The sequence below is a fragment of the Phytophthora sojae genome (genome assembly GCF_000149755.1).
Source record: "Phytophthora sojae unplaced genomic scaffold PHYSOscaffold_1, whole genome shotgun sequence".
Taxonomy (NCBI): Eukaryota; Oomycota; class Peronosporomycetes; order Peronosporales; family Peronosporaceae; genus Phytophthora; species Phytophthora sojae.
Window position 1 is genome coordinate 12,942,044 of NW_009258115.1, and position 19,276 is coordinate 12,961,319.

Below are 19,276 nucleotides of genomic sequence, written 5' to 3' on the forward strand. Positions count from 1 at the left end.
TCCCATTTACGAGCTCTTTTCAGCATATTAGGAGGCTCAGTGCTGCTTCGTCCACTACGTCGTCGAACTCGTCGCCGTATCCACAATCGTCTTCGTGGTCCTCTGCTTGTTGTACCTGGGATGGAAACGATGCTACTCCACACCCAAGCGTCTTGCCTGTTGACCTGCTAATCTTGCTTTTGGCTCCAGCTACTGTCTTTTTCTTCTTCTTTGTCATGAGCTTTGCAGTCTTCAAGGGCTTCGTTGATTTCGGAGCTTGCTTCATTGATGCTGGTATTTTGAAATCGATGTCCAGGAACGACATATCGCCGCCGTCGTCGCTGCTGACGTCTCCTTTCTTGGACCCAGACTTGGTTTTGCGAGACTTGGCTGCGGAAGGTTGTCGGTCTTCACGACTGCTCGAAGATGTGGACGGAGGCTGCGATTCCGACTCACTCGAAGCTGCTGCAAGCTGTTGCCGTTTCTTGTGCTGTTGGCGAGCGCAGAACTTGATATGAAGTCGAATATGCCGCTCTTCGCGTGCCATGGCCAAGCGTTCCCGTTCTTCGCGACGCTGGTCAGCCGTCACCTGTCTAATCTTGCCTTCCTTAGAACGTCGACGCAAGATCTTCAGCTGCAGACGCACTGCCTTCTCCTCGCGCTCCATCAGCTTCCGTTCACTTGCTTCAACCTATCACAATAGGCTCACCAGTTAGGACAACGTGAATGACCCAGTGCTATAACGCCATCCTTACCTCAGCTTCGCGTTTCAGCCTCAATTCGTACTCTTGCTGGCGTTTTTCCTGGTTTCTTCGAGCCTGCAGCTTTTGCTTGAGCTCTTCTTGACGACGAATACGCTCCTCTTTCTCAAACACGCTGGTATCTTCCTCCAGTCCGACCTCGTTCGAGCAGGTATCATTTACTTCAGCTCTCACCGACGGGATAACTACGGGGCTTAAGCGAACTGGGCAAGGTTTCTGAAGTGGACGCTTCTTCGGGGTCCAGCTTTGGTTGACAAGACGCAAGTCGTCTCCACCAAACGGATCTCCATCAGTACCAGAACGTTCCAAGGCCATCATCCGCTTGGGTACTGGAAGCACAGGCAATCGTCGATCAAAGCTAGCCCCTGCCGGTAACCAGTACGATCGCTTGATTGCAGGTTCAACCGTTGGTTGCCATCCTAATCCCGTCGACGATCTGGCCAGAGAAGCAAACCCAGCTTTATCGTCACCTGCGAGTGAGAACGAAGCTGCTCGCGCAGTTCGAACTCCTTGATCAAGATGACCTCGAACCCCTTTGAACTTTCGATTTGACCCGCCAAAGTCTGCCTGTACAGCCTGATCCGCTTTTCCGACGGAACGCTGACTCGATCGACTGCTTGGTGCTGCGGAGCGAGTACTTGAAGCCGCGTGGATGAACTCTATTCTCCGTCGCACCAAAAAGCCACGAACGTGAGCCTGCAACTTGGAGATCGCCTCCACATCCGAAGCCCGAATCCACCGTAAATGCCTCCGGACAAGACACCCGCGCATTGCGGCCTGGATCCGGCAGATTAGATACAGCACATCCAGATAGATCAGCCGCGTCATAAAGCTGCGTGCATTGCGCTGGATGACGATCGCTGCTCGATGTCGCAACTCCGCCTCTAGTCGCTCACGCCGCTGTTCTTGGACGTACGATCTTGCGGCAGCCATTCGAGCCAAGCTTTGGATAGTGCAAGCCGCCCAATACCTGAGCTCGATCTCTCTGGCACGACCGTGTCTTGCTGCTACTTTGCGGATACACCGTGAGATGATCATTGAGGAGCAATTCTGAAGATAATCTTCGATCTCCACTCGCATCCTCCAGCACAAGCATCGAGCGATAAAACCGCGTACCAAAGTCTGGATGATCACGGCCGCATCCCTCCTCTCTCGGTTGATACGCTCCAAATGCCGGCGATACGCAGCTTGAATTTTTGATGTAGCATAGGTCAATCGATTCCGAAGTCGCTTCGCCTCGCGAAGCTGCTGGCGGTGCAGGTTTTGCGTGATCTCTGCGATTTTCCTCATCTGTAAGTATAAGTAGATTGCAACAAGCAAACGAGTCAGCTCCGGTAGCATACAGAAGCCCATGTCCTCCCGCACCTTGCTGTCGATTTTCTGCTGTTGCTTCTCGATCGCATCGGCCTGTCGCTCCAGCTTCCGCTCTGCTCGCTGCTTCGCTGCTGAGGCTGCTGTCAGCGTTGTATCACGAAAATTCCCCACATGGCGCTTCGTGAACTTGTTTGAGATGCCTGCAAACGTGAATCGCAGAATCCCTGTTAAATGGCAGAGCATCAAACTGCAGAGCTCACAAGACTACGTACCCGCATGGAACATGGGCGGAACCACGTTCATGCTGGAGCCATCTTCAACGCGCTCCATCCTGCACCGGCCGCCACCGTCGACGGGTCCGGAACAAACAGAGCTAACCCAACAGCCAGCCAAAAATACGATTCGTCCGTCAAGGATGCAGCGAAAACGCTCGTGGCCGTGCTGGATATGGATGCTATCTACTGTATTCTGTGAAGCAAGATTAGGCACAGGCATTCTTCCTTGTGCTTAGCCCTGGCTGATCACTACAAGCTGCGCCAGGATGAATGACGTCAGCAATGCCCGCGCATCTTCTTTCTCCGTCTCAACGAGGGTTTTCCCGGTCTCTTTCCACAATGTGATCCGCGCATCGAGGGATGGAATACTCATGAACACATCAGCATCTCCCTGGCCTTGCGAAATGTACACCTGAGCTTGTGGGTCATGCTAAACATCGCCAAAAGTTCACAGTGTCAGAATGTTTCCATTCGCTATAGGTGAAGACACCAGGTTGCGTACCGTTTTCACTTGCTTCATCAGTCTGTCTTCGTCAACTTGGCCCAGAAGGAGGTTGCTCTTTTCCTTGTAGTCGATGCTCTGGAGCGTGCTGCTAGTGTCAGCATCCGATATCGCCGACGCTTTGCGTTTCCCAGAACCCTTTAGTTTGGAGTCGTCGGTCATATCGGAGGACGTAGGTACGGTAGGAGCAACTGGAGAAGGCTCCAGTACAAATGCTGTTCGCTTGACGTTGAGTACGCCACTTACGCAGGCTGCAGCCTTGCCGTTCACCTCCGTGATTGTGGCCTGTGCAGCAAGCTGTAGGCAATCAAAGCAAGTGGGCAAAGTCAGAAATATGGTTAGATCGACTACCCCAATCCATATTATCAGCGGACAGTTCATTGGGTACCTTGGGGTCAAGTCTTCCATCCAGATACTTCGATGTTTTCTCAATCACAATGGGCTCGAACGGCTTCATTGGGAAGGTGAGCAGCTCTGTCTTGGTTTTCGCCGCTGTGAGCTCGTGGAGCGGAAGTACTCGCGAAAAGTGCGACGACATCTCAGCTCCCTCCGCTGCACTTGCCGACGGAGCGATGGTGTACTCGTACGGAACGATCAGGTTGTGCGGGCAGCAGCGAGCAATAAACTGGTTAGCGTCGCCGCAGCTTAATCTTGGGTCGATTGGGCACGCGATCTTTTCGATGTTGAGATCTTGGAAAGGGGCAAAGGCTTCGGTGGCATCGACTGCTGGGTCTTTGAAAAAAGATGCACAGCGTGATATTAGACCCTAAATCGTGAATTACCATCCTGTGGCAATGTTGTGGCGTACCAATCAGCAGGACAGCATTACGGCTCTCGTTTCCGAGCATGCGGATCAATTCTGGGGCACGCCCAAACTTGAGAGATGGATGGCCAGCAAAAATGATGCTACCATTCTGTGCACACAGCAAAAATATGTTCAGTGACAGCGGTAGAACCCATGGCGTCTTGAACGAAATTACGTACCTGAAAGGTAGCAGCAGTAGCAGCTGAGACGTCTGCAACCGCGTGGAACAGACCGTTCTTGAGCAGCGACTCGTGCAGGAATGCGTCCTCACCCGCGTACAGCTTTTCAATCTTCTTTTCACAGAGCCACTCCGCTCCGAGCTGAGTAAGTTCCATAACGCGAGAGGCGTGATCCGAGATGAAGTACATCGGGACGTTCTGCTTGTTGTGGAGGCACGCGGCATACACAGCCTCTACGAGATCAAACACGACGCCACAAGGCGACGTCGGTACGATGCAAACACCGCCACGCTCCAGCACACGAGTGACGCCACTGAGTACGTGCTCCACCATGCGCTCCGTGTTCGAGTGGGGGTCCCGATCCGGCTTCAGATCCGTCAGCAGCAGTGTTTCGCAGTCTACCAACGGCATCAAGTCCAGCTCCTTCGGGTGGCGGTTGTAGTCTCCCGAGGCAGCCGCCACGTACGCCAATCGGTCGTTCGGGCCTTCAATGAGCCAAATACTCGCACCCAAGCTATGACCCGAACTCAGCGCCGTGACCTGAACCCCGTAGGCCAGTGACACAACCTCACTGTACTCCACACATCGAACTTTCTTGCAGCATTGCTCAATCTCTTTCAGCGAGTGCATGGGCAGCTCTGTCTCCATTCCGACCGCCACGCCTTCAAACACAAAGACTGCGGAGTCGTCCCCTTGCGTCAGAGCTGCCAGCTCCTCCAGAAACACCCGACCGAAGTCTAAAGTGAGCTGCGTTGCGTAGATCTGCCCCTTGAAGCCCAGCACCTCCGTGAGCAACGGCAGAGCCAGTAGAGTGAGGTGGTTAGACACCAACACCACGTCCAGCGCCCCCACCTCCACGGAGCTCAGTGCTGGCAGCTGTAGGCGGTAGACAGAACCCCCGCCTTGTTGTGGCTCGCGTACGAGCGACTGCATCTTGACGCCGGAGTCCAGGAGCATCTCGAAGCCGCCGAAGCTCAAAAAGTGGCACAATCCATCGTTCGCGCCGCCCAGTTGGATCTACAGGGCATCGTTCGGAGAAAAAAAAACGCGGGTGAGATGCAGGAGATCGAGGGCAAATTGGAGGACATCGCAGTGTCGAGAGCGGGCATCTAGGAGAGCGGGGAGAGGCGTCCGGAGGCGCTCGACTTACCACTTTCATTGTGCCTGGGACGGGTTTGCGAAAGTGGTACTTATGGAGGAATAGACGCAAGTGTCTATTTTCGTTTAAGTTTACATAAATTACACAAATGAGTTTTGGTCCACACCAATTGTAGGACCTCATAAAAGTGTACAGACTCAATTTTTTTCATGGTAAGTACTCGAACACAATGTTTTCTTCCAAGGAGCACAACGAGTTGATTGTATTGTTGAGGTGGTTTACGTCGTTTCTTGTTTTTTTGCTGCGATCATTTGGTTGAAACCTTGCACCATTCTGATTGCTACTCGGCACAAATACCCTGGACCGGACAATAACGAGCATGATACAGTGACGATCGTATCGTGGGAAGCTAACTGTTGCCACGCAGCCACTCGAAGCGAAACGTGAAATCAACACCTGCAGGGAAAAGAGAAGCGAGTCAGAACCGTGCAACGAAGGGTACTTATTAACACAAGGCACTCACCAAGATGCTCGAGCTCAAACTGCAGTAGAACCACAAATTCGAGGAATAGCCTCATTTGAACCATGTGGATCTGCGTCTCGAGAACGAATCCAAGCTGGTAGAATGGTGAAAAGCCAAACTTGCGATGCAAAAGATGGTGGAGTAGCACTAGCGACGCAGCCTCCAGTGCTGCTAATGCAAGCGTATTCCCCATGGAGCGTACACCCCACTTTCCAGCTCCAACCGGGTAGAACACGACATTCGGTAGTTGCTGCAGGATTGACTTGTAGACCGTAAATACGACAGGTATGATGCACTCAACATACTCAACCAGCACAAGATACTCGCATTGGAAGAGCAGCTGCAACCCCTCTACAATGAATGGTTTCCCTTGCGGTGCCGAATGCGTTGAACCGCTCGATGGTGTGCGCCGGTACGACTGCTGCCACTCCAACTTGAAAGTCACGGTGACTTTCCTCGCTGGAAGATACTTTCTTCTGCCACTCTTCAATTTGAGAGGTTTCGAGTACACGAAGTTGGTCTCTTTGGCCTTGTGTCAGGGGATGTGGAAGGCAAGCCCACAGGCGCACAGGTTTTACCAATGCCAGGTACAAGAATTCGGGATTTTGAATCTCGGCGATCATCCGTGCTAGGAGTTTCCCACTAACAGCAGCAGCGCCGTCTTCTTTTCCCTCGTAAGATTGCTGTTTCCGAATGAACTCTAGAACCGTATTTGCGTGCGCGGACACTTCGCGAAATTCGAGCCACAACCGACCCAAGTCCACCGCGATGTATATTTGAATTTGAATTTGTTGCGGTTTAGATGGCTATCTACTCCCACCGCGATGTATAGAGCTGAAGCGTGAATCGGTGGCGATGATGATATACAAACGGAGGCGAAAAGTGCGTGTAACAAATCCACGGAGAAGGCAATGATCGCTGGAATAAAATCCTCCAGCTCCCTTGCCGCTTTGATGATGATATGTTTTGCCGCTAATCCCACCACAGGCAACAGTAGAGCTGCCCACGCGTTATAGTGCGTGGGTACTAAGTCGTGGAGCACTTTGAAAAAAGGAAACGTCACAGCTAGCGCCAGGAATACAACGAAGAATCGAAGAAAGCGGCTCAAATGTTGTCGACACGGCGAGCTCCTAGCAAAAGGTTTTCGACTAAAGACAAGCAGAATCATTGTCGGGATGAGTACGACCTGCCCTGACCCCACTGTCTGCCAAGTGTACGGCACCGGGAATCCGACAGTGTTGGCGGCGAAAAGTAGATTAGCATGAATCCAGCACATGCACCAAACGCCATTGTGAAGTTGACGTCCGGGAGAAACGTGATAAGCTCGGAGGTCCCCATAAAGCAAATTATTGACACGGCCAAGCTCAGACGAATGCCGAACATCCAATTCACCTGCCACCCTTCAGATGGAGGTCTCAACGGCAAGCACTCCAACAGTACTGCCGTGGTCAATGCAGGCAATGGCGTAAGAATGCACACCAGCGCGACTCGAGTTCTTGAGGTAGTTTTGCAGTAGTGCTCCAGACTTGCAAGTCGTTCGATGGAGTAGGCACCTTGGTGCCCCACTTGAAGGTCGCTCCATTTCTGCTCCAGCCAATTCCAGATTGATGGTCGTACATATCCACGACGTGAGTCTAGGGACTGACAGAGCCTTTTCCCATACTGTGCAACACGTAGAGTAAAAGAGAGTGATGTTGGGTACTCACCGTGACGGCGCTATTTTCAGCGGCACATTATCTGAAGCACGCCACTAATTCAAACTGTTATTGATAGTGGACGACACCGACAACGCAAGATCAGTTTGTTCACATTTTACTTCGGCAAAGGAGGCGGCTTACCTACACATCTGACGTTTTGTAAGTTATGCAACTAATACACGAAATTCCATCAACAATAAATATCACGAAGATGTGGACTTCAGTTCTATTTTGTTCTCTACGAGTGTGAGAATGTGCTGAGAACCTCCAAACACTTGGATAGACCCAGGCAAACCCCTCGAACCTTGTTGTACGGGTAAGACGTTGCTGTCTTCCTGCAAAATACGGACTCTAGTCTTTGGTCCTCCTGGGACGTCTGCCGAGCAGCCAACCCGCTCACTTTGACGACTGAAGCAGCTTCGGCGACCGGAGCTATTTGTTCGTGGGAGCAAAGTGTCCCCAAACTCGTTTTGATAACCCCCAGCACCTCCGCCAAGCTCTCGATCAACGAAAGCCACAATACCCGAGCACGGCCGTTCTGGAGTAGGCTCCACTCTCCTATCTTCCACAGTCCCAGCACGGCGACATTGTCATCCGGAATGGATACCCAATGTAGCGTTGTGTGCACGAAAGGCTCCCTTCCGTCGGGTTCAACTGCCTTTAGGACCCCGAGCTCTTTCAAGATGCCAGGTCTGTAGTACAGCTCACCGTCCTCCCAGATGTGTCCGCTCAGCAGAATCAATTTACTGCGTGCACCCAGTGCGGCGTCCACGATGCACGTCTTCGCCAACACTTGAATCGTACCGAACCTCCACCTTGCGAATGCGACAGCACCAATTGCTCTGGTGAACACAATGATCGTAAGACAACCCAAGGCAAGCACGATGTGCCCGACTGGCCCCATTAAATAGTATGACACCACTTCTGCCGCCGGCTGTGTGTCCTTGAGTTGAGATCGGCTCAGCGATATCAGGTATTGCTGCAGAACTGCTGCAGTGATGAACTCACCAATCAGGACCGTCTCGTAGTTGAATAGCAGTCGCTTTACCTGACACCGCAGCTTCTCGTTCATCCAGTTCATCGTCTCCATCATCTCAAACACCATGGACATAAGACCTGCCAAGTTGTAGCCGAGCGAGATGGACTGGATGCGTCCGAAGATTCCTTCCTGAGTGCTGAGGAGGAAGAAGTCGCTCATGACCCCCTGGTCCACGAGGAGGAACATCAGCAATAAGCGGTGGACGTTCTTGGCTCCGTGAGCCGACAGCCGCATGCTCTCTTGGACGTAGACGACGGCTTCTTGTACTCGAAGGGGCTCAGACATTTGGTCGCAGCGTTTGACAAATCTCCCACAGGAGACGAAGCTTCGTCGTTGTGTGAAGATCCTGACGAGGGTGAAGGATGTTCCAGTAAAGATGTTCCAGTACGACATCCTGTATCCCCCACTGCCCCTGTCGTCAGCAAGTTGGAGACCGTTGATGTCATACGTGCCCACCCTGCTGACGGATATGTATGCAGTGTTGTCCAAAGTACAGAATGTCCCGGATGCCTCGGCATATATCGAGTAGAATCCGATGCTGCCGTGGTAGAAATTACCAACAAATGACAAACTATCAGCAGCGCAGGTTGTCGGTGAGGTTTCGTGTGGAATTGTCGTGCGATTAGAGATGAAGTAGCCTCCATGGGCGTTGTACTGCGGGACAACGATATGGCAAAGTACTCGATCGTCCAGTCGGAAGTAGTGAGTTGGGCACGCGTTCTACCGAGCTCCGGCAATTACCATGGATGTGGCTGGACAGACCTTGAGCACATCCGCAGTCTCCATCTCTGCGTCTGCAGGAGCGATCAAGCTTTCCGTAATCTTGTGTGTGCGGCGTCACGAACTTGGCGAAGCTTCGCAGCTGAAGGAAAAGGGGTCCGAGCCCGACAGCAGCCCAAACTAGCATCACAGTTCTCATAACCGGCATTTGAGTACTGCGCGTTCTCCGATTTCTTGGTAGTCTTGGTGCATGCTTTCCTTCGACCATGGCTGGCCTGGCGCTGGTGAGCACCTTACTGGTAGCCATGAGCTCGGCAGGCAACCATACGAGACAAGTCTATTCATGACAGCACTAATCGCCGACACACTTTTACGTCGTTTGGGAGCTTGTCACATCCGATACAACAGTGATCGTGTCGCGCCATAGCATGAGAATCTCACTACTTCTAATTATTAGTTGCCACGCAGCCACTCGAAGCGGAAAGTAAAGTCAACTCCTGCACGAAGGACCCAAACCAACTCAAAGTGAGAGCCTATCCATAGGAGGTGTTCAACAACAATGCACTCACCTAGATGCACGAGCTCGAACTGCAGTAGAACCACAAATTCGAGGAATAGCCTCAATTGAATCATGCGCATCTGCGTCTCGAGCACGAATGCAAGCTGGTAGAATGGTGAAAACGCAAACTTGCGCTGTAGAAAATAGTGGAGTAGCACTGCGACGCAGCCTCCAGTGCTGCGAATGCTAGCGTATTCCCCACGGAACTTGTACCGCCATTTGCAACACCAACCGGGTAGTATACGACATTCGGTAGTTGCTGGAGGATTGACTTGTAGATCGCGAACACGAGAGGAACAAGACTCAACCAGCACCAGATACTCACATTGGAAGAGCAGCTGCAAACCCTCAACAATGAATGTTTTCCCTTGTAGTACCGATCGTGTTGATCCGTTCGAGGGTCTTTTGACATTGGTGTGGGCCGGTAGGACTCCAGTCACTCCAATTTGAGGTTGACGTTGACTTTCTTGTCTGTGAGATAATATCTTTTGATACTCCTCAAATCTAGAGGCTTCCAGTACACGAAGTTGATCCCTTTGGTCTCGTGCCAGGGGGTGCGGAAGACAAGCCCACAAGCGAACACTGTTCTTCCACGCGAGTTTGAAGGTTTTCGGGTTTCGAGTCACTGCGATCATCCGTGCCAGGAGTTTTCCTCTAACAGCAGAATTGTCGCCAGTATTTTTTCCCTCGGAAGATTGCTGTTTGCGAATGAACTCTAAAACCGTATTAGCGTGTGCAGATACCTCGCGATACTCTAACCATAACTGAGCCAAGTCCACTCCGATGAAAAGGATGGAGACGTGGATCGGTGGCGATGCTGATATACACACAGAGACGAAAAGTGCAGTCAACAAATCCACGGAGAAGGCAATGATCGTCGGTATAAAAACCTCCAGCTCCTTTGTCGCTTTGATGAGAAATTGTTCTGCCGCCAATCCCACCACAGGCAACAATACCGCCGCAAATGCATAATAATGCACGGGTACAAGATCGTAAACCACTTTGCAGAATGGGGACGTCACCGCTAGTGCCAAGAACGCGATCAGGAAGCGAAGAAATCGGCCTAAATGTTGTCGACACGGCGAGTTCCTTTCAAAAGGTTTTCGACCAAAGACAAGCAGGATCATTATTGGAAAGAGTACTCCCTGGCTGGGCCCTACTGTCTGCCATGGGTATGGCACCGGGAATCCGACGGTGTTGGCGGCGAGAAAGTAGACCACCATAAACCCAGTACTTGCACCCATTGACACAATGAGTCTCTTAGCGTAGCGTAAACTCGAGGTCCGGAAGAAACGTGATAAGCTCGGAGGTCCCCATAAAGCAAACTAGAGGTTTAGGCTGGTTGTAACGGGGTTACATGGAATAGTGTCCCTGTCACTATTCCGGGATGGCTACATCGGTCACTCCCCTGGATAGTGACCCAAGTGGCCTCAGAGCCAACAGATACATCTTGTATGACACAAACTACAGGGAACTTAGGATTTGTATGCAGGCCAAATCTGTACCAACCTATAAATACATTCAGTCTTAGATCTACCGCTTTTCAAGTCAAGTCGTCCCCTTCAGACCAGGGACACGTGAACGGCTGTTCACTTGGTGTTTGTATACTCCTGCTTCCTCTGTTAAGAAGTGCTGTGTGCCCCGTCACACTTGGTAGCACTTGTAGTCAATCCTACGCCTACGCGGGTAGATTGGACTACCTGAATCCTCTGTGGTCTCATGGAGTGAGCCAAGATGGATCGTACGGAGTTTCCCCATCTGAACGACTCGCAGTACGAGTCCGTTTGTAAGATGGCAGGCATCTTTGGGACAGATGCCCTGCGTAGCTTAGCGGTGGCGACGCCGGCTGAGCAGGTTGAGCGTATCAACGCGTTCGACACCTACGAGCGAGGGCCCATCGCCCACGTTCAAGGGCTGCAGGCCACTGCGGCCGCGCCGATGCCGGTGCAACCGAAGCCCCTGCGGCTGAAGGTTCACCCCTTCGAAGGGAAGGAAGGAGAAAACCTTCACTTCTGGGTTCGAGAGGTTGAGCTCGCGATGGACGCGGCTCTCGTCTCGGACGAGCGACTCCGTGTCGCCTTTGCGCTCTCCAACCTTAGTGGTCGCGCTAAGAGTTGGGCGTACACGCGCGAAGCGACGACGCCTGGATGCTTCACATCATGGTCCCAGCTGTGCGAGCAGCTGCGCGCCGCGTTTCTTCCGGCGAACTACGAGTACCGCCAGCGTTCGCGCTTCCTCGCCTGCAAACAAGGAAGGCGCGAGCTGCATGAGTACATCCAGGAGATGCGAGTGCTCACTGCCTCTTTGGTGGGGAACCCCCTGCCTGAACACATCAAGGTGACCGTGTTCATGGACGGTCTGCGTGTCGGTCCTGCTCGCACGCAACTGTTCCGTGTGCAAGCAAACACTATGGAGGAGGCGATTCAGATCGCCCTCCAGGAGGAGTACAGCCACAAGCAGGCTCGTACCCCCGCCACGGTATGGTAGAGCAACCCTGCCTCTGGCGGTGCGCCTAATGGTAACTCCGGCAATGGAGCGATCAACGGGCCGGTTCCCATGGATCTGGGCATGGCCGAGCCGAGCGACATTCGCTGCTACGGCTGTGACAAGCTTGGGTACATGAAACGTGCTTGTCCCGCGGGAGGACTGAAGAAGAAGTTCGCTTCGAAGCCCTTTGGCTCTAGGGGTCGCTGGCAGAAGCCGCGCCCCAGGAACCAAGGGAACGCCGGACACCAGTAGGGGCGGGGCGCCCTACTGGGGAAACACTAAGTCTTCATGAGGGGCGTGCGGGTGGCGCACGCCATGGGGACTTAGCCCCTGAGAGTCTCTGTACTCTCGAAGCGGAGAAGGGCAGCGGTGGGCTGCTTGTGTTGCACGCGAGTGTACCGGGATACGATCATCCCTTGAGAATCTTGATCGACTCTGGGGCGTCCAAGAACTTTGCGCGCCGCCAGACTGTCGCACGCAATCGCGACAAGTACGCCGATGCGCTACGAGGCAGCAAAGGCAACGGACTGGTCTCGGTAAGGCTGGCCGACGGTACGGTGGTAGAAATACCTCGGGTCTACATGGACCTCACTGTCAAGTTCGAGGACTTCGACAGCACGGAGCCGTTCTTGGTCCTAGACATGAACAAGTACGACTTGATCCTTGGCATGCCGTGGCTGGAGAAACACGAGCCTTGGATCGACTGGCGCGGCAAGGCCATCGGGGCCAGCCGTCCCCCACGCTCTGACAGAGCTTTGGTGAGTCATGTTCCCACCTCTGGCAGCAGCTGGGGCGCCCGCGAGGGCCGCCAGGGCGCAGCAGCGTCTAATGAGTTCTTGGGGTCCGTCGAGACTGACGACGACTCCGACCGGACCGGACAAGGCCTGAGAGTGGAGGTGCCGGACAGCACCTACCAGGTGGGTAACGTAGGTCCACACGCGAGTAACGAAGTACCGCAGGCAGCAAGGACTGCTGGAGAAGGCGCCGCTGGCATTGGCGTGGGTAACCAAGTTCCACGCGAGGTCACTCAGACCGTAACTGATGAGGAAGGCACTGCAGGCGCTTCCGATGTGGGTAACATAGTTCCACAGGAGGTCACTCAGACCATAACTGATGCGGGAGTCGCTGGAAGCGCTCCTGGTGTGGGTAACCAAGTTCCACACGGCGAAGTGGGTAACATAGTTCCACCCAGCAAGGCGGGTAACCAAGTTCCGCTCAAGAACAAGGCGGGTAACCAAGTTCCGCTCAAGGACAAGGCGGGTAACGTAGTTCCGCACAAGATCGAGAAGATCGGTGGTGCCGTCAAGGCGGCGCCACGAGACGAAGACACCCGAGGGTCACGTCGTAAGCCGGGCCTAGTCGTGTGGCCGACGACGCCAGTCGCCAGCGACTCCGAGCCTCCAGCCAAGGCTCCAGCCGCCGAAGAGTGTTATCACATCTTCGACGGCGTGACCGGTCGTCGGGTCAAGACAGGAGCTGTCGAGCTTACAGCTCTGCCCGAGGTTTCAGAGTTGCTGAACCTTGAGGAGCTCGCCATGGAGGACTACTTGGCCGAGCTACAGGCCGGGGAGATCGCAGAGTTGGTTCTCCTCCGACCGGGGTCCACGTCGGCCGAGTTGAACTCGTCCTCGGTCATGGACCAGGCAGTCCTGGAGGAGTTCCAGAGACAGCGCGCGTCGCGCATGGGCTCTGAGATTCTTAAGAACCCCCGGGACCCGGTGTACCCCTTGGTGAAGGAGTTTGAGGACGTGCCTGGTGGACGGATACTACCAGATCCTGATGCGCGAGAGCGACATCCCACTCACGGCTGTGAGCACGCCGAGCGGTATGCTCTGGGAGTGGCTGGTCATGCCTCAGGGGCTTTCTAACGCCCCGGCAACGTTCAATCGCTTGGTCACACAACTGTTCCGACCTTTGCGTGCGTTCACACAGACGTACTTTGACGACATCTTCGTCCACAGCCGTGCCGAGGCAGGCCAGACGGCCATGGAGGTGCATCTCCAGCACCTTCGACATGTGTTCGAAGTCATGCGGGCGAACACGCTGTACGCACGCCAACATCGACAAGTGTGTGTTCGCAGCTGAGGAGATCAAGGTCCTGGGCTGCTTCGTCAGCAGCGCCGGGGTCCGGGCGGGCCCGGAGAAGGTGAAAACCATCGCGGCTTGGCCGCCACCTCGGTCGCAGAATGACCTACAACAGTGGTTGGGCCTCGCCGTTGGCGAGGCCCAACCACTGTTGTAGGCAGGCTACGCCGAGCTGGCACGGCCCTTGTCGGATCTCCTGAAGAAGGATGTCGACTGGCGCTGGGAGCGTCGCCATCAAGATGCTTTTAACGGCATCAAAGCGCGCTTACAGCGCGCGCCAGTCCTGGCATTGCCGGACGAGACGAAGCCTTTCAGCGTAGTCTGTGATGCGTCTGACTACGCAATGGGCTGTGCGCTATTGCAGGCCGACGTTGAAGGCCGCGAACGGGTCATCTCGTTCCAGTCCAGGCAGCTCAAGGCAGCCGAACGGAACTATCCAGTCCACGACAAGGAGCTACTTGCCATGAAGTACGCTCTTGTCAAGTTCCAAGTGCACCTCCTGGGCTCGACGCCCTTTGTCGTTTATACAGACCACGCGTCCTTGCGGACTGCCGTCAACACGCCGCATCTCTCACAGCGGATGGCGCGTTGGCTGTCATTCTTCGCGGAATACAACTTCCGTGTCGAGTACAAGCCAGACAAGTTGAACGTGCTTGCCGACGCGCTGTCGCGCCAACCCGACTACGAGCTTGCTCATATTAGTCGGGTCACGACGGATCTGTATGATCGCATCAGGCTGGGGTACCGAGACGATGCCAGTCTCGGACCTCTTGTGCGGTTCTTGGCCGCTGGCTCGGAAGCCAAGGCCGAGTGGCTCACGCCCCGACAACGTGCCAGGCTGCACCGCTATGAGTGGGCTGACGGTTTGCTCCACTATAGGGCCGAGCCCGAGGATCCTCCCCGTATTGTCGTGCCCAACGACGAGGATCTTAAGTACGACATCCTGATGGAGGCGCACGACGCTCCATCCAGTGGCCATCTCGGCCGTGAGAAGACGTACGCGTCTGTCTCGCAGATGTTTTGGTGGCGTCACATGTACAAGTGGGTCGCCACCTACGTCCGTACGTGCGAGACGGGCTAGCGCGTGAAGCCTGCCGGTCACGCCTCGGCACCATTCCAGAGCCTGCCGGCCCCAGCGGACTGCTGGAAGTCGATGAGTCTCGACTTTGTCTTCGGACTTCCGGCCGATGACCGTGGCAACACTGGTGTTGTTGCCTTCGTGTGCCGTCTGAGCAAGATGGTCCACTTTGCTACAGTTCGTGACACCGACACTGGCGACGAGGTCGCTCGCCTGTTCACGGACTGTGTCTTGCGACACCACGGTCTGCCCGAGACCATTGTCTCTGATCGAGACCCGCGGTTCACCGCTACGTTCTGGCAGACGCTGTTTCGCCTTCTCGGCACACGACTGTCGATGTCGACGGCGGACCACCCGCAGACGGATGGCCAGACGGAGCGCGTCAATCGCGTGCTGACACGCTCGACAGTATCTGCGCGGAGATGCCCCGCTCTTGGGCTGATCGCTTGCCCATGGTTGAGTTCGCACTCAACAATGCGGTACATGCATCGACGGGCTTACGCCCTTTTGCCTGAACGGGTTGCGCCACCCTCAGGTGCCGCTCACATTACGAGGCAGTACCGGGGCTTCGGTCCTAAGTGGGGGAGAGGCTCGGAAAACCTTTTCCTCCCAAGTCTCGGACGTGAGTCCAGCCACTTTGCGGAAGCAACTCTCCTCGTTTGCCGAAGACAGGCTGAACATAATCAGCAGGGTGCAAGACACCATGACGCAAGCCCAAGATAAACAGAAGGAGTACTCTGACCGAAATGGAAGAGGAAACATGAACGTGTTTAAGGTTGGGGATTTAGTTCTCCTAGATACTAGAAACCTACCGCTAAACACTGTTAGCTCGGTCGAGAGCAACAAGCTGAAGCACCGCTTCATTGGACCCTTCACGGTCCTCAGCCGGCATGGCGCGGCGTACACCATAGACTTGCCCAAGTCGATGACGACTCACCCGACGTTTTACGTGGGTCGTCTTAAGAGGTACCATGACCCTCTGGCTCTGGCTGCCCCGCAGGAAGCGGTGGGTGGCCCGGTGGAGAAGAGCGCAGCTCCTCGAAGCGCGGCGTCGGGTCACGGTAAGGCGCCTGATACGCGCGCTGGTCGTAAGACGGCGCGGCGTACATCGGAGCAGCATACGCAGGGGCCCTGTACGAGCCCTGGCCAAACTGGGCCTGATACGAGTGGAGCTGCTGCTGCTCCGGATACGGTGCGTGGCCATGAAGCTCGGCCCGAAGGCCAGCGAGCTGGTTTCGCAGCGAGTCGTAAGACGACAGGTCGGCTCGACGATCCACACGGCCATGGAGACTGCGAGTTTCTTGATAGAGCGAGGTAACATCCTCACGGAGCCGCTCCACGGCACCAGGCTGACCAGCACGAGCGGCAGCCTCGCCACCAAGGCCGACGCCAAGCCCGATCTCGAGGACGTACACACGGTCCCGGAGAAGACGAATCTCCTCTTGCTGCAGGGCCACCACCTGACTCGGGGCCCCAGCATACGGCTGCGTCGCCTCAGGCTCGCAACCATGGCCGTGCGAGGCCAACGCCGGCCCTCCTTGATCGTAATGGGCAGATCCACTACCACGTGGAACGAGTCGTCCGGGAGCGGCGGCTCCATGGCAAGCGCCAGCTGTTCGTGAAGTGGAGGGGTTACCCTGAGTCGGATAACTCGTGGGAGCCCGTTGAGCAGCTCCAGGCAGACTGCCCGAAGGCTGTTACGATATGGGGCGAGACCCTCGGCGTCCTCCGCCTCCTTCTCTCAGCCGAAGCCTTTGCGTCGGCCGAGGCGTTGGTCATGTCGCCTGCCGCCAGCTCCGTGCCTTAGGCAGCGTGCGTGCTGCCCTCCGAGACGTTCTCGTCGTCGGGTGAACTCTCACCGGAGTACTGGACCATCGTGCAGTCAAAGACGGCGGCTTCCCAGTCGCGAGCCGGGCTTTTATGGCCCCGAGGACTCTCCTCCTTGCCTTGCGCGGCGTCAGGAGACTTGCTCCGAGCCCCGGCCTGACGACCACTCTCCGGCGTGCTGCTACGAGAGCGCACCACCTCCTCGGCCGCCTTCGTGGCCTCCATCAGCGCGGACGACTCGTCCATGGCCTTGGCCGCCCTGGTCTTCGGCCCTACGGCCCGCGGTTTCGGAGGTGCTTTCGCACTGCGCGCACTGCGCTTTGGAGGCATGCTTCCGGTCGACGTGGAGACCCTGCGGCCTGCTCGGCGATGCGCCAGTTGCTCTGTGAGGCCCGGGAGCCGAGGCGCCAGAGCTCGCACCGTTGTGGATGGATTTCGACTTTGCGAGTGAAATGTGAGTCGCCGGCGTAACCTCGCTCTAATTGGTCGATAAGAGCGAATCTAAGTGGGGGAGGATGTAACGGAGTTACATGGAATAGTGACCCTGTCATTATTCCGGGATGGCTACATCGGTCACTCCCCTGGATAGTGACCCAAGTGGCCTCAGAGCCAACAGATACATCTTGTATGACACAAACTACAGGGAACTTAGGATTTGTATGCAGGCCAAATCTGTACCAACCTATAAATACATTCAGTCTTAGATCTACCGCTTTTCAAGTCAAGTCGTCCCCTTCAGACCAGGGACACGTGAACGGCTGTTCACTTGGTGTTTGTATACTCCTGCTTCCTCTGTTAAGAAGTGCTGTGTGACCCGTCACACTGGTAGTGCATATTTCAAGCACTTCAGTCCTGCTTGCCCGCGAATGCACTTCAATAGAGGTCGGCACGCTCACAACGACGACTCAAAGTGCTGAAAGTATTTGAAAGTATTATTTGGAGTATACTTGCACGCATCCGCGTTCAACGTGGTTGAGAGCTTGCCGTAGTGACTGGCACTTTGCAATGCAGCGCACTAAGGCACTTGTGAATTAAATAAACTGAGAATACAATACGCCGACTACGTATTATAGAAACACCATCGATACTATACGCATCTGCTGCGACTGGCAGCAGCGACCACCAGCCATGCTGATCGTCATGTTCATGATGCGCACCACAGGGACGCTTTCGAGAAGCGCGGCTGGCGCAGTGGTTTTTCACGATGCTGGCACTCTTGACTGGCCGGCTTCGAAAGTCGACACCACTGAGACCACCCGCTCGGCCAAGACCGCCAGTGCCACCTCCGAAGCCCCCAGCGCCAACGGTGGCACCAGCGCCAACAGCACCACGAGAAGCATCCGCTTCGAGCCTAACTGGTCGTTGATCACCTCGTACACGACGCGTTCCACACCACGGGCGCCGATCCATCGTACTCCTCGTGGTTCACGCCCATCATGTACATGGGCGTGGAGTTGTTGGGCGGCTCCGAGTTCACCGCCTTCTAGCAGCCGCCCTCGAAGTGGGCGTGGGCCTTGTCCGTCGTCGCGAACGCGCCCGTCGACTCGCACACATACATGGCGACGGGCTGGGCGCCGCGAACACGTGGATCACCTCCCTGTTCACCACCAGACCGCCGTCGTTGGTCTCCACCGAGCTGTCAAACTTGCCGTGTACTTGAACAGATGAACGGGTTGTTGATTCTGTTGACTTGGACGAAGCGGCACAACCTTTCAGATAAAAAAATCGATATATTTCCTCATACAGTCCGAAAACTTACTTTGTGCCAGTTCATATCGAGTGATTGTGACTACAATAGATGGTTCCAAAACATTTTCGGAACATGGTGAGCGATTAAGACTACGGGCCTTTCCTTTGGGATTTTGCACTGAGTGATTTGGACTAGGTACGATGATCCGCAGAAAATTTCTGTTATTGATCTAGACTACGGATCCTTCCTTGAAGACAAAGAAGCAAAACGACCACAATACAAAAGAGCTGGGCTCGTCCTCAGTTTAGCTTTTTCGGTCGCCGCAGCCCCCCCCCCCGTGCTCACGATAAACACCGCTGCTGTTGCGCCGAACTAGCTGGACTCGCACCGCATCGGAACTATCACCACCTGTACATCGCCGCGCTACCTACCGAGCCTCGCTTCATCATCTCGCCATCGCTCATGCTATCGTAGGCACACAGTGCTGAATTTGCATAGACTTTAGCATTATTCTATCTTGGTAGCAGCGCGCCGAACACCCTCCGCGCTTTAGTAGATAGATCAAATATCGCTGCACAAGCCACTTGCATACGAACACCGAGCATTCTGCTATCGGCAAAGACCCTCTCGGAGGAGTCCTCCTTCATCCAAACATTT

The 19,276-nt window shown here is 54.8% G+C and overlaps 4 protein-coding genes across 4 annotated transcripts; all 4 read right to left on the reverse strand.

Annotated features, from left to right (window-relative positions):
- Nucleotides 1-19: 19 nt before the first annotated feature.
- On the reverse strand, nt 20-2,384 carry PHYSODRAFT_475674 (hypothetical protein; the record flags this gene model as incomplete). Its single annotated transcript, XM_009519623.1, has 5 exons — nt 20-100; nt 194-670; nt 735-2,030; nt 2,106-2,254; nt 2,327-2,384. The coding sequence occupies 5 exons, from the start codon at nt 2,382-2,384 to the stop codon at nt 20-22; spliced, it is 2,061 nt and encodes a 686-aa protein (XP_009517918.1).
- Nucleotides 2,385-2,561: 177 nt separating this feature from the next.
- PHYSODRAFT_263811 (hypothetical protein) lies at nt 2,562-4,974 on the reverse strand (the record flags this gene model as incomplete). The annotated part of the gene is made up of 7 exons (XM_009519624.1): nt 2,562-2,759; nt 2,832-2,969; nt 3,078-3,128; nt 3,220-3,563; nt 3,640-3,745; nt 3,816-4,832; nt 4,966-4,974. The coding sequence occupies 7 exons, from the start codon at nt 4,972-4,974 to the stop codon at nt 2,562-2,564; spliced, it is 1,863 nt and encodes a 620-aa protein (XP_009517919.1).
- Nucleotides 4,975-5,323: 349 nt separating this feature from the next.
- Nucleotides 5,324-10,579, reverse strand: PHYSODRAFT_468186 (hypothetical protein; the record flags this gene model as incomplete). The annotated part of the gene is made up of 3 exons (XM_009519625.1): nt 5,324-5,370; nt 5,438-5,896; nt 9,910-10,579. The coding sequence occupies 3 exons, from the start codon at nt 10,577-10,579 to the stop codon at nt 5,324-5,326; spliced, it is 1,176 nt and encodes a 391-aa protein (XP_009517920.1).
- Nucleotides 10,580-18,128: 7,549 nt separating this feature from the next.
- On the reverse strand, nt 18,129-19,083 carry PHYSODRAFT_323988 (hypothetical protein; the record flags this gene model as incomplete). Its single annotated transcript, XM_009519626.1, has 4 exons — nt 18,129-18,280; nt 18,307-18,412; nt 18,514-18,573; nt 19,051-19,083. 4 exons carry the CDS (start codon nt 19,081-19,083, stop codon nt 18,129-18,131), a joined length of 351 nt encoding a protein of 116 aa, XP_009517921.1.
- Nucleotides 19,084-19,276: the final 193 nt, after the last annotated feature.